This window comes from Lithobates pipiens, unplaced genomic scaffold, assembly GCF_037356315.1.
Source record: "Lithobates pipiens isolate NorthernLeopardFrog02 unplaced genomic scaffold, aLitPip1_a1.2 Scaffold_19, whole genome shotgun sequence".
NCBI lineage: Eukaryota > Metazoa > Chordata > Amphibia > Anura > Ranidae > Lithobates > Lithobates pipiens.
The window spans coordinates 538,908,779-538,922,447 of NW_027507764.1; the positions used below are offsets into that span (position 1 = coordinate 538,908,779).

At 35.1% G+C, this 13,669-nt stretch overlaps 1 protein-coding gene across 1 annotated transcript in view; it reads right to left on the bottom strand.

Moving 5' to 3' along the window:
* Positions 1–13,669, bottom strand: part of CSMD3 (CUB and Sushi multiple domains 3) — a 1,166,690-nt gene that overhangs the window by 379,098 nt on the left and 773,923 nt on the right. Inside the window, exons 32-34 of the mRNA XM_077493847.1 lie at positions 12,133–12,246; positions 9,270–9,365; positions 237–440 (exon numbers count right to left, since the gene is read on the bottom strand). Coding sequence (XP_077349973.1) covers positions 237–440; positions 9,270–9,365; positions 12,133–12,246 — 414 coding nt within the window. The remainder of the gene's footprint in view (positions 1–236; positions 441–9,269; positions 9,366–12,132; positions 12,247–13,669) is intronic.

The window sequence follows — 13,669 nt, forward strand, 5'->3', positions numbered from 1 at the left end:
ACAACCATTCTGCTCATACATAAATCAGAAACCATTCACCCAAATTTTGATTTATGTATAGCCGGCTTAACACACAATGTACAATGTACAGATGCCTACTGGTAAAAAGTAAAATTTTGTATTTACTTTTTTAATTAGTAATTGAATACAGTAGTTTGTATTAAAAAAAACAAAACAAGGTCAGGTCAATACATCATCTTTTAAACAGCACAAACTTATATCTTTGGGCCACTCACCAATGCACGTTGGTAAAGTGTCATTCCACTGAGCCAAGGCATTAGGCACTGCATCACATCGGATGGACACGGATCCATGGAGGATATATCCTGGGTTACACTCAAAGAAAACCACAGATCCAACGGCAAACTCATTTCCAATCCTTTTTCCAAAACGTGGCTCTGGCACTGAGCTGCACTGACTTGCACTTGTTCTAGGAACCGCTGTAAAAGAAATATGACAGCATTTCAGGAACAAATCAAGGCACCAAGTAAGTCATTCGTTGCTCCTGCTAAAACTATCTTTAACTCAACCTATTGTCATTTGTCTATGGTACCTTGCAAAATTGATTTATAGTACTTTCAGAGGGCCACTGGTCTGTGCTGCAGCCTCTTGCTGGACAATGTGGGTGATACAACCTCCTTTGCAAAGGTAAATCAGTTATTTAAAAAATGTCCTTTTGTATAATCATCCACAATGCAGTAAGTAGATGAGAGGGGACATGATTTCAATGTACAAATACCGTACTGGTGACCCCACAATAGAGTTAAAAGGGAAATTAAAAAGACATTCACTAAAATTAGAAGAGAAGTGGTTTAAACAATATTGACCAGTGATTTTTTTTTTCAATTAAAGGCAAATGCTTTAATTAATTTTGCACCACTTAGGCACTTTTTTTTTAGGAAAGACTGGATCTAATCAAAGCTTTGGTACATAATGTTAAATCACTCAACAATCTATTTTTCTGAAAGACAAGATCTTGAAAGTCAAGGTCTCTTCACTTGAGATCCTGGATCTGCAATCTGCTTTCATCACCCATCCTGTAGATATTTTATTTTAGTGCATTTTACAGAGAATGACATAGGATAAGTGGGAACATTCAAGGGTCCAGGGTAGATTGAAACATTTAAGAAGCCAACATGAGTGTGAATACCGAAGGCTTCAATGTGTCTCAGACTGGCACACTTTTTCTGTACAGCAATATATCAATCTATAAAAATATTTGCTGTTATTCACATTTTCTGGCTTTCAGTTATTTTGTTTGTTATTGTGAGATAACTCTACAATCCCAACAAGCCTTGGGAAGGCATACTAAATGGAGTACATACTAAGAAATATGTTTCTAGTAGGTCTCCAAAAAAGGTAACTCTTGAAAACATCTGCATAGATGAATCATATACATATATATGTTTATAAATATTTTACTTTTACATTCTTGTGATTTTCACAGTTTCCCCAACTGCACAGCCAATGAGGTGACATATTTATTACCAATTCATCTTCCTATATTACCGATCTACTGTCAGTTTCCATTTGGCGAGGAAGCAGCATAATCAACCCTATTAAGTTTAAAGGGCGCTAATCTAGAAATCAATAAATATAGACTGGAAAGAAGTAAAATGGTCTTTCCAGCTGTGCTGTGTGGCAGAGGTGTGTAAAGACTAAACAGAACTACTAATTCCTTGGCAAATAAAGTGGTAGTATATAAGGTGTTTTTAGCGGTTTTCCCATAGTTGCACTTTACGTCTCCCTGACCTGCATATCACAGGTTCAGAAGCAGACAAACTCTAGGTTGCAAGGTAGCTACAATGGGAATTGTTCAGCAGGTGGAGAGAATCAATGGCGTATTGCAAAATGCTGATATTTAACTAGAGGATTGTATCCCTGTAGAGTCAGTTTACATGTCAAATAATCATAATTCACTGAAATGCAAACTATTTTAAAATTGAATAAAGATGAGAGGACGCCAACCCACAAGTGTAAAGACAATATCACATGCCCCTTCAAGTGTAACCAGCAGTTTAACATAAAAAAAATCTAAAAAGATAGGCACTGGCCCTTTAAATATAAAAGGGATTAAAACATTTGAATAAATTAAATTTATTTTACCCAGAAGTAAAGCAAATCCATACATTCTAATCAATATGAAGCCCAACATATATATATATATATATATATATATGTAAAATACCCAATCAATGTGTTTTTGAAAATAACTAGATGCCAAAATCTTCTTAATGATCATGCGCTCCACCCCGTGTAGATAAATTCCTCCCTCACCAGATCCCTACAGCTGACAAAGCAGCCTGCAAGCACTAGATATCAAATCCACGATGTGGGATAACTGTAACCAATCTGCCCATGGATGCCACTGTAAATTCTCATCCAGCAGAAGCAACCAGCCGATGGCCCAGAGAACATGCTTATAGTAGAGAAAGTTTTATTAAATAAGAGGGAATTCCAGATAAAATATATGCACACACTTGAACAGGTGCCAATAAAGGGCACCAACACACATAGTCCACTTTTAAGGACCTATTCCTCTCACTACTGATCATAGCCACAGAGCCGACGTGCGTTCAATGAAACTGGAAGTGGTGTCGGAGTTGGACCCGGAAATTATATCAGCGGTTCAACTTTTTTTGGGTTGAGGATTTTTTCACATTTTAACCACTTGCTACCAGGCCAATTCTGACATTTCTCTCCTACATGTAAAAATCATATATATATATATATATATATATATATATATATATATTTTAGTAGAGAGCCTAAAAAATAAAATGACAGTTGTTGCAACTTTCTATCTCACACGGTATCTGTGCAGCAATTTTTCAAAGACTTTTTTTTGGGGAAAAAAGCAGTTTCATGCATAAAAAAAAAAAGAAAGTAACGTTAGCACAATTTATTCTGCTAAAAAGGGATTACAAGAGATGCAAACATTACAAGGGATGTAAACATCCATTGTAATAGGAATAGTGTGTGACAGGTCCTCTTTAAAGGGAGATCTGAGGTCAATAAGTCCTGAAATCGCACCTCTAGGCTAGGAAGCCTGAAATAAAAATATTATTTTATTATATTATTTATTATTTTTTCAAATGCAGAGGCCGGGCGTGACGTCATAACATTGCACCCGGTCTCCAAATGACCATAGAGACTTTTTATTGACCATCTAGACCGCCAGAAATCTCTATGGTCATCATCTGGCACCAGTCGGTTTCTTCTACAGTTTGCAGATCGCAGGGGCAAGCTGGAAGAAGTCCCCTCTCGCCGCCTATAAGAATGATCAAGTGGCTGAACAGCATTATGATTGTTCTGATGGTGAAGGGAATCACTGGCTGTAAAAGAAGGTATGTAAATGATGCCTGTAGCTGTAGGCATCATTCAGACATCACCGCTCAAAGTACACAACATTATATGACGTTGGGCGGGTGGGAAGCATTTAAACACGTTTATATTTCAAGGGCCAGCACCTATCTTTTATTTTTTTCACAAAACTTTTGGAATGTTTCAATTTCACAACTTTAAATTTTGCCAAAGCAAAGCCAACTTCAACACTTAGAATTAACTAGGTGCTTTATAACTGAAGACATATCATTTTAATAACAGCAGCTTCTCAAAACTGTAATGATAGCTTTAGATGTAATATTGCTACAATAGGATGTGACTTTGATTTTGTTTTTGTCAGTTAGGACTGTATATGCCAGGAAAGCTTTATTAAATGTCATATTGATTTACTAATATGATAAGGAAAGAAGCTGCAGTGTCCAACGATTCTGCCATAGTTATTAGTCACCTAAACATGTAAGTACAGAAAATATTCAGAATTGTGGATGCACAAACACACAATTCAAATTGCAAGCACCTGCTATTGGAGATATATAAGAAGAGATTATTAGAAGAACTTCAGCCCAAAACAAAATTGATTTTGGATAGGTTGGGGAAGACATACGTAGCACTTCTGCCACAACGTTTGTTGGGGAGATTTCCCTACACTGTCTGTGCCCGTAACATGGTGGTGGCTTTGGAATCAGAAATGAGTCCAACACTTTACCATAGGAATATAACAACAATAAAATCTATTTTTTGACAGTGTACTTGTCAGAGATTTTCCTATATGTCATTATCAAATGTCCCCTAATTAGACTTTAGACAGCAATAATAAGCATTCAAAGAAAATTTTTTAGAGCACCACGGCAAATGATCTAGAGTCGAAAACTATCTTTATTTTTTCTATGTATCCAAAAAAAACAAGCCAAGGTCACAAATCAATGTGAACAAAGTTAACTAATCTACTAATTGGTCTTAATATTATGGCTTCAGTAGCTAATGGTTTAGACTAGAGAGCTATTATATTAACAGTAACCAATCGATTTGTTTCCTGATGAAGTGGTTAAAGTATGACCCCTGAAACACTTTGGCATGTTATTTTGGATACAATGGAATAAATACTGTACATTCAGACTCCAATTTTTTTTGGTGTTTCATTCTTATTCATCTATTTTTCCTGGACTTCCCAGATGTCCAAGCTGGTTGTGTTGTAGTAGAGTCTAAAAGCAGACATTGTACTCCTACATCAAAGAGACTTTACTCTACAAGCATGATATAAGCGCAATGTCAGAACTTCCCTTCTAAACATCTGTAGCAGTACACATCTGACAGGGGATCTAACCCTTCCTATATAATTTTTGCCTTGAGTTACCCCTTAAAGTACCAATTTAAAACACCTATTTTTTCAAACTCTCAGTAATTCACATCTACTCTTTATTATTTCTAAATCTTTAAGGTAACATGGTATATGATACTAATTAATGCTATACTCCTTTACCTCTACAGTGTGCCACACAAAACCATTTTGTATCTAAAAAAGACAATTTACAGGTATATTAGTAATTTAAATTTAAAAGAAAGGATTTAAATGACTTAAAGACCTTTCAAAAGTTCAGTACAATGTTTTGCATTTTACTATGCAAATAATCTAGCACTGAAAGCTGTGTTGAGATTCCCCGTTATCACATAAAACTGAAAAAAAAAGAAAACTTAGCAAAACAAATCTAGAAACATTTCTATACATGACCACCTGATAGAAATAACATTTTTATGAAATAAAATTTAAGTGAAGTTATAAACTTGAAATCCAAAGATCGCTTATCCTTAGTCTACTTCGCATACACACAAAAAAGACAATAAATAAAGCATATTTTAAATGATGTGCTTTATTTGGTATATGCCATCCAGTTCTGGGCACCAGTACTCAGGAGGGATGTGCTGGAGCTGGAATAGCAACAAAGCTAATAAATGGACTGGAGGACCTCAGTTACGGGGAAAGACTGCAAGCACTGAACATAGACGCTTGAGAGGGAATATGAGCTCAATGTACAAATACCATACTGGTGACCCCACAATAGGGATAAAACTTTTCTGCACAAGGGAATTTAAAAGGAAATGCAGCCATTCACTAAAATTCAAAGAGAAGCGGTTTAACCTTAAACTGAGTAGAGGCTTCTTTACTGTAAGAGCGGTAAGGATGTGGAATTCTCTTCCACAAGCAGTGGTTTCAGCAGGGAGCATCAATAACTTTAAAAACTAAAATATAGGCACCTAAATGACCACAACATACAGGGATATACAATGTATTATTAACATAAAAGCACACACACACACAGGTTGGACTTGATAGACTTGTGTCTCTTTTTTAACCTCACCAACTATGTAACTTTGTTACTATGTTAATTATACATAATGCATAGACCTAACCATAGAACCTATTTCAAGAAAAGTAAAATACTTTTATTAGTAATCAGACAGGAACAGAAAGATCTGTCTTTCTTTTCTTTTTTTTTTTTTTTTGCATTTAATGATCTTGTAATTATAATAAAGTATCTTATTGTGTGCATTCTATTTAGAATGTTAGATATAAGACCTATTAAGTCAGCAGGAAAAATATGTTAGTACAGTATATATTATTGGTATGTGTGTGCCTGAGATCTTTCTTACCATATAAATAAGAAATATAAAATAAATAAGATGTTTAAAAATCTACTTTATTAAATACACTAACACAGCAACATTATGTTCTAAATATATTTCTCTTGGCACTCTTGTTATTTTTCAGTTTTGACCTCCATTATTTCCTGAAAAGACTCTTTCTGTACCTGGTAGTTGCTAATGATCATATTTTAAAATGATGGTGGTGGTTCATGTGATAGACACATTGTAAGAATTAGTATAGTTTTCATTCAAACCGTTAATCTCAGAAAATGGTTTTACAGCTTTTTCAGCATGAACCATAAAAGATCTTTAGTAGACCATATCTGTGAGCAGTAATTACTAAAAAGAAAAAAAAACTTTACAAACACACACCATGTACTTTTTCTTCAATTGTGATTTTTTTTTGATGAATGAGTAGGGGGTATAATGTACTCGATACCCATTCATATAGGGGGATCTGGGGACCCCCTTGTTAAAGGGGGCTTCAAAATTTTGATAAGCCCCCTGCCTGCAGACCCCCACACCCACCGGGCAAGTGTTATGGGAAAAAGGCTCTTGTCCCCATCAACATGGGGACAAAGTGTGGGGACAAGGTGTTTTGGGGGACCCCAAAGCACCCTCCCAATGTTAAGGGCATGTGACCTGGTATGGTTCAGGGGGGGGGGCTCACTGGCCCCACTTTTCCTGCAGCCAGATTGCAAACTCAGATAAGGTTCTGGTATGGATTTTGGGGGTGAACTCAATGCCACTTTTTTTTTTCATTTTGGTGCGAGATTCCCCTTAATATACATACCAGACCTGAAGGGCCTGGTATTGATTTTTGGTTGATTTTTGGGGGGACCCATACACCATTTTTTGGGCATGTGGTTCCCCTAATATTCATACCAGACCCAAAGGGCCAAAGGGCCTGATAATAGACTGCGGGGGGAACCCACGTCATTTTTTTCAATGATTTTTATCTATATTACCAGGATCCAACAATACAGCCACAAGCAGTTTTAAATTACATTCTTTCCTTTAGAAATGTATTTTTACTGCAGCACTCTTATAAACATGGGAAAGATGTACTACTTTACAGGCAGACTAAGGAGACCCCCCAAGTGTGATATTTAAAGGAATATTTCATTTTTATTGTTTCACTTTAAGCATTATTAAAATCACTGCTTTTGAAAAAAAAAAAACATTTAAAAAAAATGATGGCAATAACTTGCATATAAGCCTTTAAAATTAGCACTTTTGATTTTTCACATTTGTGTCCCATAGACTTTAACGGTGTTTGCACAAAATTTTTGCCTGTTTGCATGTTCTACTGTGAACCAAACTGGGGGGTGTAACATTCCCTAGTATTCACAAAAATATTTGTCTTAGGATACTCCAAAGTGCATCTAAACTGAAATGAAAATGTAATATATTGTAGTTCACCATTCCTTAGATGTTGTTCCTGAAGTAATTTTCAATAGGGGCAGCACAGTGGTGAGCACTTCCACCTAGCACCAATAGGGTGCTAGGTGGAACGGGGGACACCCACTTGCCAGAACACTAGCTCTCAGCTAGACATGTGCACTGCCAAAAAATGTGTTCTTTTTCATTTTATTCTGTTTTTTTTTTGTTTTTGTTTTTCATTCGTTATGATTGCAATTGTTAAATTCGTAAATACAAAAACAATAATAATAATAATACAAAATGAATACAAATTTAACCAACGTTATGAATTATCCGAAATAATGAATGTGGCATCTAAAACAAATGGAATGGAACAAATTAATAATAATAATAATAATAATAATAATAATAAAACATGTTTTATTATTATTATTATTATTATTATTATTATTGTTAGTTATTATTATTAATTTGTTACTTTCCATTTTTTTTAGATACGACATTCATTATTTTGGATAATTCGTAACTTTGGGTTAATTTGTATTTATTGTGTTCATTAACAGCCACATTTGAAAGTAAATTCCAATACCTATAATTTAATAGTTAGTAAAAGCTAAGTTATTATTAGTTAGTTATTATTTTAGATTTTCAGATTTTCAGATTTTTGAATTTCAAATTTCCGAATTTCCAAATTTTCAAATTTACAAATTTATGAATTTCCGAATTTCCAAATCTATGAATTTACGAATTTTTGAATATTCAAATTCACAAATATTCTCAAAAATTAGTTAAACTGTTTTTTCACAAATTTGAATATTTCCAAATTAATGAATTTGTCAGAACAAAACAAATTTCACATGTCTACTCTCAGCCATTGGCTGAGAGCGCTGATCAGGGGCCAATTGGCTGCTAGTTTCCCAGCATGCTCAACTGACAGAAACCAGCCAAACGACTGCCTTCTGTCGGACCGGCTGTCATGCACACAGGCTTAATGTCGGAAGGTTTTTATTGAACCAGCCTATGTCACCCGACATTCGGCCTGTGTGTACTAGTCTATAGAGAGGAGCATATGGCCAGAAATAATAGTGCTGTTTGCTCAACACTAGTAGCTGTTAGTTGCATCAGTGGAGGATAGTGAGCATAGACAGGACAAAAAAAAAGTAAACAACAGTGAGAGACTTAAAAAAAAAAATAGAGTCATAGTATGCTTTATATTTTAGGAATAATTCATGTAAAAAGTGAGTTAATTGACACTTTAAGATATCAATCCAGTGCTCAGGAAGTTTTTACAAACTCACTTGAATTCTAGTAAGAGCAATGGGCATTTTACTGGACCTGCAGATTTGCCTTAAAATTAAAAACTAGTGCTGCCACCACATCTTGGGACTGGAACGCTTCATTATTATATTACATTTTTGCTCTTAAGTTTAAATATTAATAACATGAAATTTAAAGACTTTTTTTATTTTTGATTTAATTAACTTTAAACCCCAAATTTATCCAAATCATTAGCTTTTCATTAGATTAGAAAAATATTTTTTGTTCTCCTATAGATTTATATCCAATGACTGTTCATCCTACACTTTGAACGACTAAGGACATGTTTCACCAAATAAGAATAGGCAAGCTAATCAAATACATTGTGGAGTTCATCTTTCTACTCTGACCTATGTAAGCCCTGATATTATTTCACACAATGTAATATTCTGTAAAAAAAAAAAAAAAAAAAAGCACATTGAAAGACTTAATGCAATACAACTGAAGAACTAGATTCAAACTATGTTATTACTTTAGTGATTTATATGTAGTTATGGAAAATTATGACGGATATGTATTAAATAGAAAGCTTCAAATACAATACATGTTCCATGTATTGTTAAAGCTACATATGTAATTACCTTGATAGACAAAGTGAAATCCTTTCGATGTCAATGGTCCAATAGATGTGAATCTAACAATAATCTGGTTACCAGAACTTAGTGGAAGCGACTCTCCTACTCAACAGAATAAATAAAACAAAATTTATTAACAAGCCAACAATTGTTGAAGTCTGATTGTGTCGTGGATAAGAATGCTATATGCAGATAAAAAAAAAAAAAAAAAAAAGCACTTTTTATATGATCTTGTCAATTATCATCACTCATTGTGATTTCAGACTCACAGGAAAGGGATTTTACTTTTCATAAAAAAAAACTGTTATTTTATTACCATGTGTTGACTTCTCTTTGAAGAGCAGAATGTTGATAGTTGTGAAAAAAAATCTACAATACTGTAATTTTCCTGGGACCTAAGTACTAGAAGGATCAATTCATAGGTAAAAGATGACAATGTTTCTGGACCTGACACTTTGATTACTATCCTATTTGCTGTCACAGCCAAATGATCCATCAGTTGACAAACGTGGTATATAGGCTCATCATACAAGCACCTTTTAGGCACCTCCATAATCTTAGGCCAGCCATACATGGCACAAATTTCCTTGATTACCCCATCAACAAGGACAGTGTTGATGCAGGATCCTCCTGCCGGACCATTGTCTTCTCCCAGGGGGGAGGATGGGGGAAGCCACCCCCACCTGGAGAAAACAGTGATTATTGCTAGTGGCTATAGCAGCCACTTGTGATAATCGCAGGTAAAACCTGGCATGCTGGTTATACCAAAGTCGATTGATCAATGCCTATACACAGATCAAATTTTTGCCAGTTTCTGTGGAACCGGTTGAGATTAGAACCATGCATGGCCTGCCTTAAAATGGAATTCCAGACTATATCTAACGAAGCCTAAAACTGCTCAACATTCCTACTAACTGCTATTCTAATTACCCTGTAGCAGAAAGATGCTTATACATACCTATTCTCAGGGTGCTTGGGTCTGATGACATGATCAGTTCCCAGTGGTGGCTTTAACTGCAAGGAGGGACAGCAGACAACTGATGCCCTATTGTAAGCCTATGGGTGACATCACCACCCAGGCATTTCGGCCATTGCTGGTGATCTCTTCTCTTCCCTGGCAGACATGATCATGCGACCAGGCTTGAGTGCTCTGAGAATAGATAAGCATAAGCATCTTTTTTTCTACAGGGAAGTTACAATAACAGTTAGAAGGGGGAGGCAATTTTAGACTAAGTTAGATATAGACTGGAATTCCACTTTAAAGTGATTGTAAAGGCTTGTTGTTTTTTTTTTTTTGTAATAACAAACATGTTATACTTACCTCCTCTATGCAGTTGGTTTTGCACAGAACAGCCTCCTCTTCCTCCTCTTCTCCAGTCCCCTTTGCTGCTCCCAGCCCCTCCCTCCTTTGAGTGCCCCCTCAGCCAGCAGCTTGCTACAGGGGGCACCCAAGCCGTGTCACAGCTCCGTGTATCCATTCAGACATGTACCCCCGACCTGGCTCTGCCCCCTCTCACCCCTGATTGGCTGACTGACTTTGATTGACATCCACGGAAGCCAATAGCGCCACTGCTCTGTCTCAGCCAATCAGGAGGAGTGTCCTGGATGGCTGAGGGGATCACGGACATCGCTGGAAACAGAAGGAGCTCAGGTAGTTAATTAGGGGGTGCTGGGGGGCTGGTACACACAGCGATTTGTTATCTTAATACACGGAATGCATTAAGATTAAAAAAACCTTCTGCCTTTACAACTCCTTTAAGGCTTGGCCTTAAAGGCAAATAGGTGTTTTTTTTTTCAAAACAATAAGGAATTCAAGACCTATTGAAGTTTTTTTTATTTTTTATTTTATTTTTTATAGACAATATAAAATGATCTTAAGTTAAAGAAACAGTTACTGGTTGCTGGAAATTGTGTGAATCTGGTGTAGAAGACCTTAATCTCTCAGGAACACGTTAACTTGCTTATTTATTAACCAAAGCAGAGACGTTGATATGTAGATGACCAAACTAAATTTAGCAATATTAATAACTCCATGATTCATTTGAAAAAACCTAAGTAACTTCTACAATTTATAAGGACATAGATGGTTTTTATTCAATACAATGTTTTAGTAAACACCTTGATAATGAACCAATTTTAATTATGTTTTTATACTATTATTGTGTTCAACATTGTACTTTTTTCTCTGTATCAGTACAGAGATTGAAAGGCATGGTGCCATTTACAGATTAGAGAGGTTTGTCTGTAACAGATCTTTGTCCTACATATGCTCACCAGAATTGGCTGTAATGGGATAACAAAATAACCTCACTAATTTGTTTCTGTTCTTTTTAGTTATTTAGTGAGACCTTGGCTAATCCATACCGATAGTTCACAACTGCAACATTACTTATTATTTTAGTAAATGGACCCACACCTGGGAATATTTATCCACAGATCACAGGCATCTGAATGTTAAACTCGGTAGTGCTCTATTTTCAATGAAGCTACATACATTGGTTATTTATTTTGTATGGTCAGCATAACTGTTGCTTGATTAAAATGAAATAAAGACTTAACTTCTACTACCACTGTTATCAATATTATATTATTTTATCTGCTATTGCTTATACGAATTCTACAACGTTTGCAGTTTTTTGAATTGTAACTTTAGAATGCTCATCTGTTAGCTTTGAAAATGCATATTGATTAACTTATTAAAGACACCTTCACCATTCTGCTTGACTAAGAGATGACAGCATTTAAAAAAAATATATATATTGTGAAGTCCCTTTAACAATAAATTATTTTGAAAGAGGCAAAAATATATATATATATAAAAAAAAAAACATATGTTAAATGACCCAATGGCATCTCTTAGAAAAAGTACCTGAATGTGATCCTGAGAGAGAGGATAAGAGTGGCGACTGTTGAGTTGCTCCATCATATACCTCAACTACGTCGTGGAGAGACGTCTGGAAAAACACAAACTGGCCAAAAACCACTAAAGAGCAATAACCAGTAGCAGAGAAAGAAAAGGGAGAGAAAAGAGAAAAAAATAATGTTCCAAGTTCATGATCATTAAGATTTTTTAATTTAAAAAATAAAAAGTGACAGTTTATAAAAAAAGGCAAATAAATGCCCATAATGGATTACAAAATAAATAATGACAGTAGTAGTAATATTATTATTATTTTTTTTACAGCAAACATGAAAAGTAAAGCAACATCAATGCAGGTTTGCTGATTACTGTTTACTAAACAGAAAATATAAAATAGTAAAAATTAGTGGCTCTTAAATGGCTTATTTAAGCATTATGGTTTGTGATTGTATGTCAATATATTAAATCAATTATTCATAAAACTTTTTTCTGTGAAAAGGGGCTCTACATACACACCGTGTTGGTTTTACTAAAAGATCTGTTCTATATTTCAGACATTAGCCCCATGTGTTATATTTACTGGACATGTCTCTTTAAAGCTTTGCTTTCTGATCATGAAGTACTTCTTAATCATATGAACCCAGACACAATTTGTTTCCCATCCTTAGATATTTCAAAATGCTTATACGTTTTGTCCCAGTTTCTCTTCTCTGATTGTGATTATTATATGGTTCATCCAGCTTTACACATATAAATATAAATATATATATATTATATATTTATTATTTTCACCAAAGAAATAAAATTAAATCAGAGATTCCATGGGTCATTTTTTATGATCCGATGAAGGTTTTTTTTTTTTTTTTTTTTTTTTTTACGTTTCAAAATGTCTTTATTAACCATGACATTTTTCAAATAACAGCAACATTAATGGAAAGGTATACAGTACCAGGTATAGCCTGGTATATGTAGTGCAAAAATATATTTTTTTTCTCAATAGATTTTTATTAAAGATTTTCATTACAAACAAATGGTGAACAGAGATGATTGTCTCATAGCACATGTAACATATACAGTTCCATTGTACAAATAGAAAGGAAAATAGAAACAGAAAAAGAAATAACGTCAAATCAGTAGATAACAAAGAAACAGATACCATGACTCATATGCTAAAATGCCGTTACCTGGGTCTACTGGTGACATCCAAGGAAGTACAAGAATGGGCTACCGCCTATTCGTTACCCTTCATGTGTCAAGAAGCTTAGCGTTTACGCAATGTGATACAAGTTGCGCAGGGGAGCTCAGTACGGACCTTCATTATGTGTTGGAAGTCGTTCTGTGGGAGAAGTGCAGGAGGAACACCCCACCTGGACACCCCGTATAGGGATCACTTCTGCGTCCCTGTCCCCCCCGCCGCTCCGTTAGTGAATCTAGAGATCCATATGTTATTGACCTTATTCAAAGATCTGTAACAACCTTGGGGATTCGGTCCATTCTATCCATGGTTTCCACATGAGGAGAGTTTGTGATGAGCTCTTATGGGTTA